Source organism: Schistocerca americana, chromosome 2, assembly GCF_021461395.2.
Source record: "Schistocerca americana isolate TAMUIC-IGC-003095 chromosome 2, iqSchAmer2.1, whole genome shotgun sequence".
Taxonomy (NCBI): Eukaryota; Metazoa; Arthropoda; class Insecta; order Orthoptera; family Acrididae; genus Schistocerca; species Schistocerca americana.
In genome coordinates this window covers 590,733,987-590,756,488 of record NC_060120.1, presented here as the reverse complement: position 1 = coordinate 590,756,488, position 22,502 = coordinate 590,733,987, and the positions used below count along the sequence as shown (strand labels likewise).

Below are 22,502 nucleotides of genomic sequence, written 5' to 3'. Positions count from 1 at the left end.
TGTGACAGGTTGTGAAGGAGCCATTAAAATCAACCATGCTGTGCTCTGCACATGCTGCACCATTTGATAATCAACCTTGCCCTTGGTCACAGTTTGTCAGGGATCGTTCATCCAATCATTTAAATGAATAACTGGCACGTAAAGAGAGAGAGAGAGAGAGAGAGAGAGAGAGAGATATGTGGAGTTGGTAAATGATGTGACTGTTTTCTTGGGTGGCCTGAGAATGGCAGATCATCAAAATGAATAACTCCTTACTCACTGTGCTGAAGGCCTTGCCTATACCTCCACAGACAGGTGATCTACAAATAAATCTATTGTGCTTTATCTCTCATATACCTAACACTCCAGTGAGCCCCACTAATCAAATGCAAAGGAGCACTGCACTTATTGCCCATTACCATCTCACCCGAGAGCTGCTAACAATTTCCTGTGCCACGGCTGCAAACACTTTGCATTGTCACTGAAATGACGAATACCCTCCTCACTGTTTTTCCCATCCCCATAAAGTAGTAATCTTCCACCCATACAATTGGTAAGGTCTCTATTGTATAATTAGGCCAGAAAGGCTGGTGTCATTGATGTTATGATGATCCACTAATGTGTAGTTGTTTTGAGACCAAATTTATGTGCCTGCTTGTTAGTACATCTGTTTGATGTTTCAGTTTCATTAGATATCATATACACTTTTGTGTTGCTTTGGCTGTTGTTCTCCTTCTCTTTCCTTTTCTGTCATGTCAATTTCAGTGCAGTTTCTTAATTCATCTCAATGTTCTGCCTTTACATTCTGTTGCTTCTGAGCTTAGTTTGAAGTAGTATTCCTTCCTGTGCATATGTCTCAGTAATTAATTGTAATACTCTAAATTACCAGGAAGAGTTTTTGTATTTTTGATTTCAGCTAGGGTGCTTTACTTGAAAATGTCAGCAGTATGAGAGTTTGAAGAAACCACATAGTCATTCTGCCCTAACTGTTCTGATAATAGCTTCTGTAGTAATTGTCTTATCTCCTTTAGGAACAAGAGACAAGTGGTGTGGTCAATATTGATCAGGAAACTACACTTTTACCATCTACACAGACAGGCAGTTCACCAACCTGTACATTAACGTCACAGATATATGAACAGCATTCTCCAAATGATGATGTCTCATCCACCAGGAGGAAGTTAACAGGACAACCACCACCTCAGGTGAGCAGTTTGTTTTTTGTCTCTCATTAATTTTGCGCTAAAGTTTTTCGCACCTATCTCACTTGTTATTTAGGGACAAGTTTTTAGGTACAAGTTTTTCATGAAACCTGAAAGGGTGACTGTTTTTCCCCTCTCTCTCCAGGCAAAAATAAACAAAACTTGAACATTGTTGGAAAAACAGTTGGTATGGAACAGAGAAAAACTGTACATTTTGTAGAAGGTTTCTGCGAAATGTATTACGGACCAACTGTATTAGGCTTGTACACTTAGCGGGGTACTGCTTTGATTGACCACTATTAGTTTGAATCTGAGTCACATACAAATTCTTGGTAGTTTGAGTGGTAGGGGGCAACCAGAGCTCCTTACCATCTTACTTGCCAGGAGAGTTAATGAGTTAAGTCAATCTGAACAGATACCATGTGTAAACAGTAACATGCCAAATCCGAGGTTACAGAACTTGTTCAGTGCGTTATAAAGAGTAAAGGGGCTCATGGGAAGTTCAACCTTTGAGTATACAGAAATTTCTGCAGTAACTGGAATTCTTAAAAAATTATGACATCTTCAGAATCAGAATCAAGTAAGTAAACTATCCATTATCCAATGGACCCAATAAGAAATATTAATATATAAATAATCATACACAATAATTTAAAGGGTTAGAAAAGAATAATGTTCTGTTGTTACATTTGACTGAGTCTCTGGGCAGTGCTGCCCTCTCTGGAGGTATTTGTATATGAGGGACAGTGGTCAGTGGGCCACCCCTCTGAGGGCACCTAACAGTACACTCGCTTTGGCGTTATTTGGCAATGGTGAATGGGCTGTCAGTCGGGCGGGTTTCCTTAGCTTGTGGCCGCGGGTGCCATGTAAACGGCAATGATGTGTGTTTTGATTGTTAACTTAACTATGAATAATAAGTGATTATCTCAATTCTCATGTTTTATTACAATCTGAATGGATTCGAACCATTATACATTTCTCTTCAATTCATGGTCCTCCGGCAAATTTACGTTTTCATCTGTGGACACTAACATTTTGGTCCTTCGGGCCATATTGTGATGGATTTGACAAAGTAACATGCAGCGACAGCCATCCATTGGCGGAATGGCAGCGATGAGTGTCGACAGAACAAAACGGAGGCTCAGCCTGCAGAGTACAATCAGTTGCTGGATACATTAACAGGTGAAACACACAATGTAATTGCCCATCTCCTTGTGAATATTACTAACTTTAAGGTGGCCTTTGATTTGGTCTGTAATAGATATAACAACCCTCGACTGATTGCATGAGCAGACTTAAGGAAACTGCTAACGCTACCACCGGCAATGACAAAGCCATGTTCAAGTGAACTTCGTGCACTACGAAATGAAGCTTTAAGCAATGTGCATGCGCTGATGGCATTACAGCTAGATGTATCTTTGGAAGACGTAATTACATCACAGCTCCTTATAGAAAGAGTTGAACATTCTATAAGAACAGAATTTGAAGCCAGCCTGAGTTCGAGTAGCTTTCCAACATTTAAAGAAGCTTGTGCCTTTCTTGAGAATATATGTAAATCTGTAGAAATGGCCAAGAATATAGCACCACAATGTCACGGCCCAACTGTTAATAAACATCAGAATGCATCCTACACCAAGCAGTTTGGGCATTTGAAACAGACATACGTTACTACAAATACTGCATGTGTCGTGCTACCAGCCTCATGCGCTACACAAGTGCAGCAAATTCAAGCCATGTGTTGTGAACGCAAGTATGTTGTGATGCGCAACTTGTGCTACAACTGTCTGAAGAATGATCACAGGGCTCCCCAATGCAACTCCATTACCTGTCATACCTGTGGTAAACAACACCGCACGTTATTACATACAGAATCACAATGGACACAAGATGCACCAAGGAAGGAGTGTACAGGTGACATGCAACACACACACAATGTCAGACATCCGTCAACTACATCGAGCTGTTGTTCACTGAAGATCAGTCCAGGAAAAAGAATACTCCTTGCAACAGCGAGAATAAGGTTGCAGGATATCTGTGGGAAATGGCAGACTTGTCATGCTTAATTAGATTCTGGGTCACAGTCATGCTTCATATCGGAAGCATGTGCACAACGCCTCACACTTTAAAGGTGACACAGCAGAGTACCGATTCAAGGAATAGGTGCAACCCACTCAGAAACAAAACACCGTGTGTCTATACTAGTGTGCTCCTGCGTAAGCAACTTTATGTCTTCCATTGAATGCTTAGTTTTGCCAAAGGTAACTGACACCTTGCCTGAACAAGTAATTGATCCCAGTACATGGCACTTGTCAAATGTACAACTCGCTGATCTAGAGTTTTGGTCACCTGGAAAGATTGATGTGTTGCTAGGAACAGAATTTTGTCTTCACATTCACAAATCAAGGACTATCTCCATAGGAACTGCTCATCCTGTGTTTCAAGAGACAGAACTAGGTTGGGTCATATCTGGTCAGTATCAAACGGTAGAACACAACATTTCGTCATGGGGGCTGGTTGTATCGTGCTTTGTAGAAATGAACACTGATGTTCAAACACTCTGGAAGAAATTCTGAGAGATAGAAGAGTTGAATCATGATGTAACGACAAAAGAAGAGGAACAATGTGAAGCACACTCTGTGCAACACACAATGAAAGATTCCACAGGCAGATTTGTTGTCCATCTTCCATTTCACAAAGAGCCAGATAAATTAGGCAAATATTTCAACACTGCAGCAAAATGTTTCTCTCAGATTGAATGGAAACACTGCAGCAAAACGCTTCTGTCAGATTGAACAGAAATTGGCGAGACAACTGTAGCTTAAAGAAAGATGCAAACTGTTTATGAGGGAATATGAAGACTTAGGACATATGGAGCCAGTAGCTACATGTGCTGCCATTTCATACTACATGCCACACTATGCAGTTTTTAAGGAAGCCAGCTTGGCTACCAAAACACAAATAGTTTTTGATTGTTCGGCCAAAACGAGCTCCAATTTGTCACTAAACAGTTTGTTGATGGTCATACCAATAATGCAACAGGATTTGTGCTTCATAATATTACACTTCCGCACGCATTGCATTGCCTTCACAGCTGACACAGAGAAGATGTATCAACAAGTTCTGGTAGCAGGTGAAGATCGTGCCTACCAATGAATACTGTGGAAGAGTGACAGATCTGCACTACTGCAGGAATACCAGTTAAAGACAGTCACATGGGGAATGGCCTGTGCACCTTTTCTTGCAGTACGATGACTGTTACAATTAGCTCATGAAGAGGGCAGATGTAACAAGGCAGCAAACATTCTTGCTAACGACTTCTGTGGGGATGATTGTATCTCAGGTTGCGATACAGTAGAGGTTTCAATTAAAGTCCAGCAAGACTTCTCAAAACTTTTGAAGGAAGGTGGTTTCTTATTACGGAAGTGGTCTAGTAACAGTGTGGAATTCTTCGAAAATATCCCCTCATAGTTAAGTGACACAAGTACCCTTACGGCTTGATAATGATGAGGATATTAAAAGTTCAGGTTTACTCTGGCATTCAGCTGCTGATCAGTTCCATGTTGTGAATACTGTCAAGCCGGCACGTAAGGTCTACAGCTTCACAAAATGCATTGTACTGACTACCACATCATCCATTTTTGATCCTCTGGGATTTATCAGTCCCATTGTTATCACATTCAAAATCTTTTTGCAACACCTGTGGCAGCTTCAGTTAACATGGGATGAGCCTTTGCGTCAAGAGTTGAATTTCATGTGGCAGACACTACACAGAGAGCTTCGTATGATAGATAATATTCATGTTGATCGTAGAGTCATTACAGAAGGGAAACTTGTCAGCATTCAACTGCACGGATTCTGCCATGCTTCAGAGAAGGCCTATGGCTGTTGTATATGTGTATGATCTACTGATCATCATGGAATCACATGTTTCAAATTATTAAGCTCCAAAACATGAGTGTCTCGATTGAAAAAGTTGTCCTTACCTTGCTAGGAACTCTGTGGTGCTCTCTTGCTGTTGCAACTACTACAGCATGTAGTTCGCTCGCTGGGTATAGACATAGAATGAACTTACTTGTGGACTGACTCATCCATTGCACTGACATGGTTCGCATCTCCACCCATGCGTTGGAGGACATTTGTGGGGAACTGTGTCACTGAGATACAGGAAAATACAGCAGCTGCAGTGTGGAACCAAGTATCTACAGTGGAAAACCCAGCTTCATGAGGAGTGTTTCCTGCAGACCTGCAAGAAAACAGCCTGTGATGGGAAGGAACAGCTTGGGCTAAGGAAGACATCACTTCATGGCCTGTGATAAACACTTCTAGTGATTCTGCAGCCCAGAAGCTGCCAGAAGAAAGGGCTAAAGTCCTTTGTCACATCAGCAGAGCAATTCACGATGTTATCATCCGTCGATTCTCAAAGTTGTCACAATTACAGCAGATAATGGCATACTGTCTTAGATTCATTAATAACTGAAAGACTGCAAAGGAAATGAGAGCAACTGGTGAATGGTCTCACAGTGAACTGCAGGACATTTTGCTACAGTGTGTCAGGATAGCACAAGACGATACATACGCAGCGAAAATCTACGAGTTGAAGACCATAAAGCTAGTGGATAAAAACAGCAATCTCAAATCACTGCATCCTATACTCGATGACATGAGACTGCTACGGGTTGCAGGCAGGCTACAAAATGATACAATAGAGAATATCATAAGAGGAGAAGCATCAACTCGTACTGCCACCTAACCATCACCTCGCACGACTAATAGTGGAAAATAAACATCATCATCTTTCTCGCGCTGGGTGTCAACTGTTGCTTTCATCTCTCAGAAGGCAATACTGGATATCTAATGGACGAAATGCAATCTAGCATTTTCTGCATCAGTGCTTGACTTCTCAGCAATTAAAGGCGAATGCTGCACAGCACCTCATGGGATACCTGCCACGCCCAAGTGCTAGAAGCTGTGAGGCCTTCCTTCAGTTGTGGGATTGATTACACAGGACCGTTCTACGTGGAAACAGGCTCACGGAGATCCAAATAAAAAGAAAAGTGCTATGTTGCCCTGTTTGTGTGTTTGGCTACATGAGCAGTGCATTTGGAGATAGTTGGCAAGATGACAACTGAAGCCTTCCTCTCAGCCCTCAGAAGATTTGTTTCATGGCGGAGTAGGTGCCAAAACCCGTACAGCAACAATTGGAGAAACTTTGTTGGAGCTAGTTGGAAACTTCACGAGTTACAAACTGCTTTGAGCAGTCATTATCAGCAGACACAGGTGAAAAGCTTTATGCGCGAAGAAGACATCGACTGGCACTTCATTCCTCCTGCGTCACCACTTTCAAAGAGTTGACAACCCTGACTTTCCAGAATGAGACTTGCTTGAACTCTTGTTCTCTCACATCACTGTCTTGCGATCCTACTGATCTCCAAGCCCTCACCCAAGGTCATTTCCTGATCCCTCAGCCAGATCTAGGTACAGCCAACTTGAGCTTGCTCACAAGGTAAGAACTACTGCAGCAAGGCTTTCGGCGGTGCTAGTCATCTGGCTACCTGCATCATCTGCAGCAGCGGGCCAAGTGGATGATCCCTAGTCAGACTGTACAACTTGGTGCATTGTCATAGAGAAGATAATCTACCACCCTTATGTTGGAAGTTTTCCGTCATTGAAGGTGTACACCCTGGGAGCGATGGAATGGTGCGAGTGGCCATTATTCACATGCTGCAAGGGGTTTTCAAGAGACCAATCTGCAAGCTATGTCCTTTACCGAGTGGCGTGATAGAAAATTGAACAGTGTATTCGTGTTTTTTATTTGTGTGTTTTTCTCCATTTGTCTTGTGTGTACCTTGCAACAGACTCAGTGTATTTCATCATTTTTTATGTTTAAATGTGTATTTGTTTATGTGATTGTGATTTCCAGGTACCAGTTACAAACTCTATGGACAGAATACCTGATTGAAGGATGCAAATTTGTGTGTATTTACTTGTGTTATTTTCTATGATGTGGCAGGACTTGTGTGACTTGTATTATGCTGGAAAGAAATTAATGTTTCTTTAGCTGCTGGTATGTTCGGTTGTTACATTTGACTGAGTCTCTGGACAGTGCTGCCCTCTCTGGAGGTATTTGTACATGAGGGACAGTGGTCAGTGGGTCACCCCTCCAAGGGCACCTAACGGTACACTCACCGTGGCGAGGGAGAGATTTAGCAGTGGTGAATGGGCTGTTGCTCAGGCGACTGTCCTTAGCTCTTGGACGCACATACCATGTAAATGGCAAAGATGTATATTTTGTTGGTTACCTTACCTATGAATAGTAAGTGATTATCTCAACTCTCATGTTTCATTACAGTATGAATGGATTCGGACCATTGTACAATTCTCTTCAATTCATGATCCTCCAGTACATTAATGTTTTCGTCTGCGGACGCTAACACATAATGTACTCAGAAATAGTTACTCTCTCACTGTAAAATCTAATATCCATTCTACAGCTGAATAAAGTTTTTCAGAAATTGAACTGTTTTTAAAGCATCACTCAAAACTTCACTCCTGTAGTCAGTTTTTTGAAACATTTTGTGCAGGTGTAAAAAAAAATCTACTGTGCGGGGAAATAGTCAGGGCTGGAAACAGATGAGAGCTTGTAAATAATATAGAGCATTCATTATTAGAAAAAAGGAACTATATCATTTTATTTTCTCATGGGTATTTTATAGTAACGATTGGCGATTTATCTGATAATAAATATCCAGCCAATGTGTGTGTGTGTGTGTGTGTTTTTTACGATTTATTCAACCACGAACATGTTTTCGAGCCACTGCAGGCTCATCATCAGATGGAAGTGTTAAAAGAGCATTATGTTGTGGACCAAGTGTAGCTAGATGCCGTGCTGATGCTGCTGGCGGAAATGATGGATATTTAGTAATCTGTGACATAATATTTACGAATCTGAAAGATTTTTACGTTTTTGGTACTTACAGTGCACTGCCTTCTGGTATTCGTATCAGATCTCTTCCTATAATGTACATTATTAAGATATGTACACAAATATACACAATATTTAGCTGCACTTGGTTTTACACTGATTCACCGAAGGTAAACACTGGATGTTTTTCAAATAATATGTATATGATCGATATTACACTTTACTACATCATGATCTTTGGCAAGAGATACATTGTTTTACAGTACAGTACAGATATTATATTTTAGTAAATTTTGCTAGCTGCAAGTGTGTTTTTGTATTGGCAACAGAATGCTAATATGGGTTAACAGATAAACAAAAGGTAAACAGAGAGAGTGGAATTTTACTTCTTAATGGAAAAACGTTTTGTAAGTTACAGAATGGCACAGTTGTTACATGGCAAGCAGAACAAAATTTTTTGTAGGAATATGAATGTATGTTGTTGTTATCATTTTTGTTGTTTTGGTGCTGGGATGTCCTGGCTTGAAGAAATGTTTTTGTGTTGATTCGGTTTGTTCATTTAGGATTTTTTGGGATGATTTTAGTTTGTGGATGTAAATCTGTAATTGTTCAAAGAGGTCCATCTGTAATCTTGTCTCAGTGATGTGTAGCACAGAAAGATTCTCTTTGATAATCACCAACAGTGTATTCATCATGACCAATATGCGATGCAAAACTGGACTTATTCAAGTTTTTGAGTTGGAGGGCATACATACGTTCTTTGTAGCGGGTTGCAAAATTTCTCTCTGTGTGACCTATGTAGAAGCAAACGCTGTAGCATGTGAGTTTGTATATGCCAGAATTTTTATGCCGATCTCCAGTGGCTTAATTATTGTGAACAATTATATTTTGTAGTTTATTGTCAGTGTGGTCTGAAAAGATTTCGAAATTTATATGACACTTTGCCAGGAAATGGAAGACAAACGTATTGTGGCATTTCTTTCTCGTAATCCACAATGGATGTATTGAAAATGTAAGGATTGCCAGGGAGGTGAGAGAATGTAGCTCCAGTAGCTGCAGACCCAACTTGAAACAGCAGAGAAATACAGATGAATAGAAGACAAAGTTATTTAGTGTCTGCTGTGGCAGCGACTTGGAATAGAAGAGCAATAAGTTTTTAAACTGCGACTCCTAGAGTCCCTCAGTCCCACAGTCTGTGGTCTTGCAGCATGATTTGATTGGCAGGGAGACTTTCCTGATGACAATTCAGTCTATTCCAGCATGAATTGGTTGACTATTGCCGTATCAGTCAAGGTGGCCTCTTTGTAAAACCCAAATAATAAAAAAATTTCTTGTGTTTGGGACCTGGGGCACCTTGTACATCTCCTCCCCTTCCATGAAATAACTGACAACCTCAGTGCAGCGTTACGTCTAGGGTTAGAAATATATTAATTTCATTTAACAAGTCGGCTCTTGAAATATGGGTTTAATTGTTACATCACTATGTGGTGACTACAGTGTTCAACACAAGACTGTGACGGTGGTGGCATAAATGTAGACGAAGATGGTTTCAGAGACAGTTTTAAGGAGCACAAGCAACTGAAACAGTTGGATAACAATGATTAGAACACAATGTAAAAATAACCACAACATGTTTACAGGTCAATTTTTAAGACTGATAAAGAAAGTGAATTAGTGAGCATTATTAGAAGTGGTAACAGGCCAAGTGGGATGTATGTACTGGAATAGGAATAGAAGAAAAGGTTATTTGAGAATATTGGCTTGGTAGTAGGAATGAGAGAGGAAAAAGACTAATTGAGTTCTGCAGTAAATTTCAGATAACAGTAGTAAATATCATGCTAAAAAATCACAAGAAGAGGAGATATACTTGGAAAAGGTTGGGAGATAAGGGAAGATTTCAGTTAGGTTACATTGTAGTCAGGCAGAGTTTCTGAAATTGTGTATTGGATTATGATGTGTACTCAGGAGCAGATATATACTCAGATCACAATTTAGTAATAATGAAAAGTAAGCTGAAGCTTGAGAGAATAGTCAAGGGGAATCATTGTACAAAGAAATGGGAGGAATGAAGAGATACACTTGAAGTTCTCTGAGGCTATAGATATTGTGATAATGAATATCTCAGTAGGCATTTCAGTTGAAGAGGAATTGATATCTCTGAAAAGGATCATCACAGAAGCTGGAAAAATATATAGAGGCATAAGCAAGACGACTATTACAAGACCATGGTAACAGAAGAAATGCTCCAGTTGATCAATGAAAGAAGTACAAAAATGCACAGGGAAATTCCGGAATACAAATATACAGGTCTCTTAGGTATGAAATAAACAAGAAGTTCAGGGAAGCTAATGTGAAACAGCTTTATGAAAAAGTGAAGAAATTGAAAAAGTAATGATTGCCAGGAGGACTGACTGTGCATACAGAATAGTCAAAACAACCTTCGATGAAATTAAAAGAAGGATAGTAACATTAAGAGTGCAATGGGAATTCCACTGTTAAATGCAGAGGAGAGGGTGGATAGGTGTAAAAAGTACATTGAAGGCCTTTATGAGGAGGAAGATTTGTCTGATGATGTGATAGAAGAAGAAACACTAGTTGATATAGAAGAGATAGGGGTCCAGTATAAGAATCAGAATTTAAAATAGCTTTTGGAATCCTTGATCGAATGAGGTATAAGGGAATTCAATCAGAATTTCTAAAATCACTGTGGGAAGTGGCAACAAAATGACTATTCATATTGGTGTGTAGATTGTAAAAGTCTGGCAATATACCATCTGACTTACAAAAAAATTAAAAAATGTCATCCACACAATTCCTAAGATAGCAAGAGCTGACAAAAGTGACAATTATCTCACAATCAGCTTAACATCTTATGTATCTAAGTTGTTGACAAGAATGATATACAGAAGTATGGACAAGAAAATTGAGGATCTGTTAGATGATCATCATTTTGGCTTTCGTCGTAGGTAATGGAAGCAAGAGTGGGGGGAATAAAAAGACACATTCATAGGATTTGTTGACCTGGGAAATCTTTTGACAAATTAAAATAGTGCAAGATGTTTGAAATTCTGCGAAAAATAGAGGTAAGCTATAGGAAACGATGGGTAATATACAGTATGTACAAGAACCAAGAGGGAACGGTAAGATTGGAAGACCAAGAATGAAGTGTGTAGTTTTTCACCTAGTGTTGAATTTATACATTGAAGAAGCAATGACAGAACTAAAAGAAAGGTTCAAGAATGAGAGTAAAATTCAAGATAAAAGGATCTCAGTGATAAAATCTGCTGATAACATTTCTATCCTTACTGAAAGTGAATAACAGTTATTCAACTGGCTGAATGGAATGAACAGTCTAATGAGTACAGAATATGGATTGAGAGTAAATTGAAGAAATACAAAAGTAATGAGAAATAGTAGAAATCAGAACAGTGAGAAACTTAACATCAGAATTGCTGTTTATGAAGTAATGAAGTTAAGGATTTCTGCTACTTAAGCAGCAAAAAACCCGTGATGGACAGAGCAAGGAGGACATAAAAAGCAGACTGACAATAGCCAAAAGGGAAGTCCTGGCCAAGAGAAGTCTACCAGTATCAAACATAGGCTTTAATTTGAGGAGGAAGTTTCTGAGGCACAAGATTGTGAAGTAGTGAAATGTGGACTGAAGAGAATCAAAGCATTTGAGCTGTGGTGCTACAGAAGAATGTTGAAAATTAGATGGGCTGATAAGGTAAGGAATGAGGAGGTTCCCCACAGGATGAGGGAGGAAAGAAAGAAATTGAAAACACTGACAAGAACAAGAAACAGGATGATAGGACATCCATTAAGAAATCAGGGAATAACTTTCATGATACTAGAGGGAGCTGTAGAGAATAAAAACTATAGAGGAACACACAGATTGGAATACGTCCAGCAGATAACTGAGGACGTTTGTTGCAAGTGCTACTCTTGAGATGAAAAGGACAGCACAGGACAGGAGTTTGAGGTGGGCTGCATTAATCCAGTCAGAAGATAGAGGACTCAAAGAAGGAAGTGGGGTTGGGCAGTATGTGACATCTAAAGGTTTCCTTGTCAGACTGCAGCTGGTTTTTTTAAGATGATGTGGGCTCGCATTTTCCAGTGTCCTAACAGTCACTGGCTAACCAACATGGCGGCACCAGTTTGTTGCCGGCCTGACAGTAAGGCAGATCAAAATCACAGAACAGACTTTTGAAACACATCAGTTTGCTTTAACAGTAATCAGGGAGGACTGAAGTGTCATAGATAATATTTATTTTGAGTTTGTTAGCACCACCATCCACATTATCTAAGTAACATTGTAACTGTTTAACTGACCAAAGAAAAGTTGGAAACCTGAAAAGGTATTAATTTGCAGAAGGCACCAAGTCAACTATCTGATTTTTCTGGGCATCAGCCACAGTGATCTATGAGAGCAAATAGATTTAACTAACAAAAGTATAAAGCCATACAACTCTGAAACGTGACACTTCACATTGCATTAATGTGCTTTATAAACAAATAAGAACTCACGTAAAATAAACCCTTTGAGTGATCCAAATTTATGTGATCAGAGCAGCAAGATAATGAAGTTCTGTTAAACTCATGATAATAAAGCATAAAATGGACAAATAAGCACAATTAAGAAAACTGTTGTTTGAAGCAGTCAAAAACGTAAGCAAATCATAAGACCAACACAAAAATAATGTGTTGGGAATAGTTTCAGTTAAAGAAAACAATCTTGGATGAGATTACAAAATTGAGGTTCACGACAGTGGAAAAGCGAAGTCATAATTAATTTTGGCACATCATCTTGATACAATCCATTGGAACTCAGCCAAGACACATGATCAGCTGGAGGGGCTCTATGTGCTACACTACAAAACTTTCACTTGGAACAGCAGTATGTAGTCACGATCAGTATCAGAATAACAGGCAGGGTTGGAAGTCTCACTACAGGGAACAAAAAGATACCATGCTGGTGGAATGCTGTAATATTGATGGCAGCTTGGTTTATAAGGAGCAGTCAAATGAAAACAGGGTTGATAGTAAGTAAGCTGTTTATGCCAAGGTTGTTTCTATTATGCTCAGAAATTTTGCTAGGGAACCGTTACACTTCTTCTGTACAGTCAGTATCTTCCCACGCAATTTTCATATTTTTGGAGTTCCTAAGAAAGAAGTTTTTGGCCACCGACTTGCTTCAGACAAAGAGGTGAACACATAGGTACAATCATTGTTCCATAGGCAACCAAAAATATTTTTTTGTGAAGGCATTGACCATTTTTTCTCAAAGTGGGATTAATTTATTAAAAGTTATGGCAATTACTTTCAAAATAATAAACAGTTTCCTTCCTGTTTTTCACCTGTGTCATTTTTGTTTGGCTGCCTCTCACAGTCTTATTTGTTGTTGCTCTTGTGCCATCAGGTGATGTAAAGACTTGAGCAAATTGGTGGTGTTAGTATCAGGAAGAATTGATAAGACAAGATGTGTACTAAGAGAGAACTTCATTTCCAGAATGAATAACAGGAATGGTTCAGCAGTGGTATTCAAAGTTTAAGAACCTTCACCATCGCAGCGTGTCAGCAATCGTTGGTTAATATATTAAAAACTAGAAACCTGCCTCGATTGCGAAAAAGAACGTAGTGTTAACCTAGGTTTCGGCGTAGATAACTACACCTTCTTCAGAACAATAAAACCCACAAGTGCCTAAGAAGACCTTTGTCAATGATTAAAAGAACACAATAGCTATACATTTATAAACGAAAAAAAGGGAAACACAAACAGTACATGTGTACAAAGTCTAAACCGTTACTTAACTTAATGGTGTAACCTCCACCTCACACCGGCCTATGTTCGATGGGCCATCGAATGGGCCGTGGGTGATGGGAGACATGAAGCCTTTATACCTGTAGTAGCATATTTTCCAGGCAGTAGTTGGCAGGGCGGAGAGAGTGCAGAATGCTAATATGAGCATCGTGCGTTCAAGTGTCTGTGCTTCCCCATTTTATTTTAAATTTTTACATTACTTTCACTTCAGAGGAACTGAAATAATTATCAATGTTCTGCATTTACTAATAGTTTCATAAAAAGGCATGTAAGGATAAGGCAAAGGAAAATTTGGGATTCCAGATAAATTTCCAGGAAGGAATCGTAAGGTATGCATGAGAACTTTATATGAAAAGTTAGATACTTCTATTATTTTACAGTTGATGTGCTGGTGAAATATTCAGCATAAGAACAGGGTAAGCAGTAATTTTCATGGCATCTTGCACACATTATGCACATTGTACTTTTACAATTACATTGTTATTTTAAACTGTCTGCAGGAAAACAAACTTGATTTACATTCATTAAAGGTTCTTTCTCGTCTGACAGTTTGGCAGTAAATCACATGTAACACATCACATTGCCAAATAATGGCAATGATAGCTGGTACATGTGATGTACACTGGAATGTGTTATGGTGTGATTTCTTTTTCTCTCTCAGTAAGATAAGAGCAGCTTTTTGATCAAATTCTTTACCTGATGATAAAAATAGACATCACAGGATTGCATTAGCTGTTGTGGGCTGTCCAGAAGTCAAAATGAAACTAATGGAATATAAAGTCCTGTACATGTTAATTACCATCCCTTTTTGGAATGTAATTTGCAGAGTCCTTGTAGACACTGTAAGTACAATTCTTTCTCAGAAATTTATTTCCAACCCAAAACTTCCCTTTGCCTTAGCTTTTCATGCTGTTTATGGAAATATTCCCCGCCACGAACCATGGACCTTGCCGTTGGTGGGGAGGCTTGCGTGCCTCAGCGATACAGATGGCCGTACCGTAGGTGCAACCACAACGGAGGGGTATCTGTTGAGAGGCCAGACAAACGTGTGGTTCCTGAAGAGGGGCAGCAGCCTTTTCAGTAGTTGCAGGGGCAACAGTCTGGATGATTGACTGATCTGGCCTTGTAACACTAACCAAAACGGCCTTGCTGTGCTGGTACTGCGAACGGCTGAAAGCAAGGGGAAACTACAGCCGTAATTTTTCCCGAGGGCATGCAGCTTTACTGTATGGTTAAATGATGATGCCGTCCTCTTGGGTAAAATATTCCGGAGGTAAAATAGTCCCCCATTCGGATCTCCGGGCGGGGACTACTCAAGAGGACGTTGATATCAGGAGAAAGAAAAATGGCGTTCTACGGATCGGAGCGTGGAATGTCAGATCCCTAAATCGGGCAGGTAGGTTAGAAAATTTAAAAAGGGAAATGGATAGGTTAAAGTTAGATATAGTGGGAATTAGTGAAGTTCGGTGGCAGGAGGAACAAGACTTTTGGTCAGGTGAATACAGGGTTATAAATACAAAATCAAATAGGGGTAATGCAGGAGTAGGTTTAATAATGAATTTAAAAAATAGGAGTGCGGGTAAACTATTACAAATAGCAGAGTGAATGCATTATTGTGGCCAAGATAGACACGAAGCCCATGCCTATTACAGTAGTACAAGTTTATATGCCTACTAGCTCTGCAGAGGATGAAGAAATTGATGAAATGTATGATGAGAGTAAAGAAATTATTCAGGTAGTGAAGGGAGACGAAAATTTAATAGTTATGGGTGACTGGAATTCGAGAGTAGGAAAAGGGAGAGAAGGAAACATAGTAGGTGAATATGGATTGGGGTTAAGACATGAAAAAGGAAGCCGTCTGGTAGAATTTTGCACAGAGCATAACTTAATCATAGCTAACACTTGGTTCAAGAATCATAAAAGAAGGTTGTATACATGGAAGAATCCTGGAGGTACTAGTAGGTATCAGATAGATTATATAATGGTAAGACAGAGATTTGGGAACCAGGTTTTAAATTGTAAGACATTTCCAGGGGCAGATGTGGACTCTGACCACAATCTATTGGTTATGAACTGTAGATTAAAACTGAAGAAACTGCAAAAAGGTGGGAATTTAAGGAGATGGGACCTGGATAAACTGACTAAACCAGAGGTTGTACAGAGTTTCAGGGAGATCATAAGGGAACAATTGACAGGAATGGGGGAAAGAAATACAGTAGAAGAAGAATGGGTAGTTTTGAGGAATGAAATAGTGAAGGTAGCAGAGGATCAAGTAGGTGAAAAGACAAGGGCTAGTAGAAATCCTTGGGTAACAGAAGAAATATTGAATTTAATTGATAAAAGGAGAAAATATAAAAATGCAGTAAATGAAGCAGGCAAAAAGGAATACAAACGTCTCAAAAATGAGATGGACTGGAAGTGCAAAATGGCTAAGCAGGGATGCCTACAGGACAAAAGTAAGGATGTAGAGGCTTATCTCACTAGGGGCAAGATAGATACTGCCTACAGGAAAATTAAAGAGACCTTTGGAGAAAAGAGAGCCACTTGCATGAACATCAAGAGCTCAGATGGAAACCCAGTTCTAAGCAAAGAAAGGAAAGCACAAAAGTGGGAGTATATAGAGGGTCTATATAAGGGCGATGTACTTGAGGACAATATTATGGAAATGGAAGAGAATGTAGATGAAGATGAAATGGGAGATACGATACTGCGTGAAGAGTTTGACAGAGCACTGAAAGACCTGAGTCGAAACAAGGCCCCGGGAGTAGACAACATTCCATTAGAACTACTGACGGGCTTGGGAGAGCCAGTCCTGACAAAACTCTACCATCAGGTGAACAAGATGTGAGAGACAGGCGAAATACCCTCAGACTTCAAGAAGAATATAATAATTCCAATCCCAAAGAAAGCAGGTGTTGACAGATGTGAAAATTACCGAACTATCAGTTTAATAAGCCACAGCTGCAAAATACTAACGCGTATTCTTTACAGACAAATGGAAAAACTGGTAGAAGCCGACCTCAGGGAAGATCAGTTTGGATACCGTAGAAATGTTGGAACATGTGAGGCAATACTGACCTTACGACTTATCGTAGAAAATAGATCAAGGAAAGGCAAACCTACATTTCTAGCATTAGTAGACTTAGAGAAAGCGTTTGACAATGTTGACTGGAATATTCTCTTTCAAATTCTAAAGGTGCAGGGGTAAAATACAGGGAACGAAAGGCGATTTGCAATTTGTACAGAAACCAGATGGCAGTTATAAGTGTCTCGGGACATGAAAGGGAAGCAGTGGTTGGGAAGGGAGTGAGACGGGGTTGTAGCCTATCCCCGATGTTATTCAGTCTGTATGTTGAGCAAGCAGTAAAGGAAACAAAAGAAAAATTTGGTGTAGGTATTAAAATCCATGGAGAAGAAATAAAAACTTTGAGGTTTGCCGATGACATTGTAATTCTGTCAGAGACAGCAAAGGACTTGGAAGAGCAGTTGAACGGAATGCACAGTGTCTTGAAAGGAGGATATAAGATGAACATCAACAAAATTAAAACGAGGATAATGGAATGTAGTCGAATTGAGTCTGGTGATGCTGACGGAATTAAATTAGGAAATGAGACACTTAAAGTAGTAAAGGAGTTTTGCTATTTGGGAAGCAAAATAACTGATGATGGTTGAAGTAGAGAGAATATAAAATGTAGACTGGCAATGACAAGGAAAGCGTTTCTGAAGAAGAGAAATTTGTTAAAATCGAGTATAGAGTTCAGTTTCAGAAAGTCATTTCTGAAAGTATTTGTGTGGAGTGTAGCCATGTATGGAAGTGAAACATGGACGATAAATAGTTTGGACAAGAAGAGAATAGAATATTTCGAAATGTGGTGCTACAGAAGAATGCTGAAGATTAGATGCGTAGATCATATAACTAACGAGGAGGTATTGAATAGAACTGGGGAAAAGGGGCGTTTGTGGCACAACTTGACAAGAAAAAGGGACCGGTTGGTAGGACATGTTCTGAGGCATCAGGGGATCACAAATTTAGCATTGGAGGCTAGTGTGGAGGGTAAAAATCGTAGAGGGAGACCAAGAGATGAATACACTAAGCAGATTCAGAAGGATGTAGGTTGCAGTAAGTACTGGGAGATGAAGAAGCTTGCACAGGATAGAGTAGCATGGAAAGTTGCATCAAACCAGTCTCAGGACTGAAGTCCACAACAACAACAAATGGAAATAGTAATAAATTGAGCATTATTTTGCGTAGTGTAAGTAACATGCAAGCTTCAAAATTAAAAAAACTCAGCGTACCATTAAAACCCAGTGAAACTCTGATTACCATTCCACATTCTCACTGCTGTGGCAAACATTACCTTGAAATGATGCTAACATAAATGACTCAGATCTCGCCCAACCCTGAAAAAAATGCTATTTTTTTCTAAATGCTTGGCCATCTGGAGCTCCAACATCTGCCACTTTTATTTCTGGCCAAGACCTGCATACACCGTGATGTTGTGGTCCCCTAGTAACTTAGGAGTTCATAATGAGACAGCAACTAGGTGGTGCCCAGTCGAATTTGTTGTCAATTAGACAGTTTATTGTCTTTGATATGTTCAAACCAGAAATGGAGTCTAAAAGATGTTGAATAATGTCACCAGTGTCAACTAAGATACTGGCAGAGGGCACTGTGCTGGGGTATGCTTTTCCAGCAGCACCTGAACTGTACATGGGTCAGTTCTGGCAGGGACGGGGATCTTATTTCTGCAGATCTTTTCAAATCAAAGTGGCAGCCTTCTCTACAATTTTAGCTTGTGATTTGCATTTTTGTATGGCAACTTCTCAAATTTCATAAAGTGTGAACCTACTTCACCATGCCAGACTATGGCAAAATCTTCGTAGTGACAGTGTCTCAACATGGCAAAATAATGCAAACATATGAAAAAACCATTCATCATTAGAGCCAGTTAACCCTTTGATAGCTATGGACGAGTTAACTTATCGTGCTGTACTGGTCCTCAGATACTGGGGACAAGTTTAAACGCGGTCTGTGGTTTTTCCTCAAGTGCTGTTGACATGTGTATGCATCATATTCTGCCAACCATCTCACTGCCGTGGGAGAATTACTTTCCATATCTTGGTGAATAAAAAAAATTTCTAATATTTATCATACATGCCTATTTCCTTGTTATCATTTGGGGGGAAGAAAAAACTCTTTCCAATATGTTGAACTATTTATGAAATATAATTGTTATGACCACATGATTCCCGAAGTGCAGGGATGGAATTGGGTATGCTGTTGTAGTGTTTTGAGAATTTCAGCATAAATTATGGAACCACCCGTCCTTCTACCATCTTGAACACGATGTTTTTAGATGTGAGAGTGGGATGATAGAATCCTGCCTACTGCGTGTTGCATGAAGTTTGTTGTGAGAAGACTGTAGACACGGCAGTCGAACGGCACCAACAAGTACTTGTCGGTCTATCCATGGAAATCGTAATGAAAGAGCAAGGAAGAACTATGGAACTTCTAGGTTATTCTGTGTTAATTGTATCAGTGACCATTGTTGTAAATAACACGAACATTTGAGATTTGGAATTCTGAAAAAACTCTTATCTTGGACTTGCTGGAGGCAAGACATATTTTACGATATGTTTGTAGTAGAGAAATGTTCTTATTTATGAGTGGTTCCTAAACCAACTCGTTTATAAATGAAAGTAAATGTGTTTCTAGAGCTCGAAAAGCGAGTGAAATACAGGAAGACGGACATGTGAAATGCAAGAATGTTATCCTCCATAGTTCAAAACCTCGTTAATTAGTGACAAAATAAAATTTTTATATTTACTCAACACATTCTAGCGTCAAAAAACGTTAGATAGTGGCAACCATTGTGAAAGGACCAAAGGAAAAAAGGAATTTTGAGACGGAAACAAGAGAAAAAGCTATCAAGTGTTGCCATAGCAACCAAGCATAACAAGACAAAAGAATCATTTCATGGAATTGGATTCTACCTAAATATCTGATGGAGAAAATTTGTAAGTGTAAATAAGGAAGAAGAAGTGAAAAAGCCACAACGAGAAAAACCGGAGAGAAGATGTTGACGTATTAGACTAAGAAGAGATACGCCTAGAACGATGTGACTAATATGATCTGGTTTGGGGAGTACACAGTTCTCACGCATCGTGTGTACACAGATGCAGAAACCAGTATCCATTGCCGCCAGCACCAGTTGCTGTTCACCTATGGTGACCTGCTTCCATTTCTGCTCGCCGAAGCCTACACGGAAGCCAACAACCGACGCCACCAGCACCAGTTGCTGTTCACTGGTGCTGATCAAACATCTGCTCATTGACGCAACCCAGATTCTACGCTGGGTGAGCGTAAAACAGAACTTCATTGTTTTAATACAGCGTTGTGTAAACCGTTGAATGAACATTATTAGTGTAGTTATTATACTTGAAGTTAATTTTTAGATGCTCACAAGGGCTAAAGCTTGTAAAATTATGGATCAGGAACAGCAATTTGGAGAAACTTCAGAACCAGGCATAGCTATGAAAATTAGTAAAGAAGGGCCAGACTGGTCTGAGTTAGTATATCTAATCAAAACTTTAAATGATAAGTTAGATGACCAGAGTCAGCAGTCAAATGCTCAGAATGAAACTCTAAGGAAAGAAATGGGTTTGATACATTCTAATTTAAATGCTCAGAGTGAAGTTTTAAATAACGAGAGTGAAACCTTGAATAGACAAGCAACAAATCTAGTTTTGTTAAATGCCAAAGTGGACTCACAGAGCAAAGAATTTGGTAATCTATGTGAAGGCATGGATGCTTTAAAGACTGAGTCTGACACCTTAAATAGTAAAGTAGAGGATTTGAAATTAGACTTAAAGAAAGAATTAACCAATTCATTTGGAAATTTGTGTAATCAACTGTTCACTGACTTTAGTCAGAAACAGAATGATCAATTACAAGATTTAGCAAAAAAGTTATCATTTGATATTGAGGAAAAATGTAATACTAAAGAATCAGAAATCAATAAAAAGTTTGGATCATTTGAAAATGTATGTAATGTTAAGTTTAATGGAATAAAGCAGAGATTGAACGCTTTAAAAAAGAGCATCGATATGCATAGCGAATTAATGCCTGTCATCCAGTCACAAATTACAGGTGTAAGTATGTGAGTGGATAATGTAGAAAGAAGCTTCCAAGAGAAGATAGAAGACTCTGCTATAGTAAATACAAGTAGTTTTGAGGAACAATTTGAAGGGATCATAGATCAAAAAGTCACCGAGAGAATGACATCTGGTAATGTGTCGCCTATTGTTTCCTCTGAACTTTCAGGCACCCAAAATGCTATAGATGACTAGTGGAAAGAACTTAAACTTATCTCGGGCAAAGTGGAAAAACAGGTAACATCATCCAATGTTGTGTTAACCAGTGAAGTAGTTAATGATTTGCAATGGGGAGCGAATTCAGGGTTATCGAGACAATTCTCTAAATTCAAGCCTGATGGAGATGTGGACCTGACACATTTCTTGAAAAGGTGTAACCAAGCTTTGCTGAAAAATTGGGAGGACTCTAAAAAGATTGAATTTGCTATGGGTTACCTTCTAGGAGAAGCCTCGGAATGGGGAACCGCAAATATTGAGGACTTTTCCTCTTGGGGAGAATTCCCAAAGAAGTTTAAAGAGAAGTATTGGTCTGCAAGTGCCCAGCAAAAACTAATATCATATCTGAGGGACCCGAAATACTACGATAACACTTGGGGAACCATGAGGAAGTATTTTGATTGGCATCTAACAAGAGCAAAGTACTTAGATAAGCCGATGGAGGAAGAAGGATTAGTGCAGATTTTAATTAGATGATTACCCATATATAAGATATCTTATGTAGTGGATGGAAGATAGTAGAAGAGTTGTTGTCCTTTGTACACACACTTGATGCCTTAAATAAGGACCACAGTGAAAACTTGCACCAAAGTGTAAATCCGAACTACAAAAGGAACAATAGTAATAATTTAAAAAAGAGAAAACATGAGGCTAACCTAGCTAAAGTAGACCAGTGCAACAGGAAAAATGGTAAAGACAATTATCAGAAAAAGGACCCACCTTTAAGTTTAGGTCCAGTATTTTCACAGGAATTTATACTGAGTAATAATAGAGTACAAAATGATAACATAGGATCTCGATTCGGTAACCACCCTATGATTATTAATAATGAGAAAAACGTAGTGTGATCTGGATCCAGGACAGGGGCCCAGGTCTTGGAAATACACTAGGTGGCCTTACTCCATACAAGTATATTAATTTTACCCACAAAATACCTACAAAAGAATGGTTGGTGCTGGAAGAACCAAGCTTGACTACCAACAATCCGCAACCTATTATAACAGGGACCATGGAAAATTCCCAGCTAATATATTTATAGATTCAGGGAGTGAGGTTTCACTCATCTCCAACACATTCTTTAATTCATTACAGACTAAACATCACTTACCGTTATTTCTAGTGACCAGAGTTTACACAATTGGAATAACAGGAACAAAAAGTAAGGTTGTGAAGTACGAAACTCAAGTGAACTGCAGCATTGGAAATA

The 22,502-nt window shown here is 39.2% G+C and overlaps 1 protein-coding gene across 1 annotated transcript in view; it reads left to right on the top strand.

The window, feature by feature from the left end:
• Nucleotides 1-22,502, top strand: part of LOC124591436 — a 312,247-nt gene that overhangs the window by 139,157 nt on the left and 150,588 nt on the right. Inside the window, exon 9 of the mRNA XM_047131731.1 lies at nucleotides 1,011-1,184. Coding sequence (XP_046987687.1) covers nucleotides 1,011-1,184 — 174 coding nt within the window. The remainder of the gene's footprint in view (nucleotides 1-1,010; nucleotides 1,185-22,502) is intronic.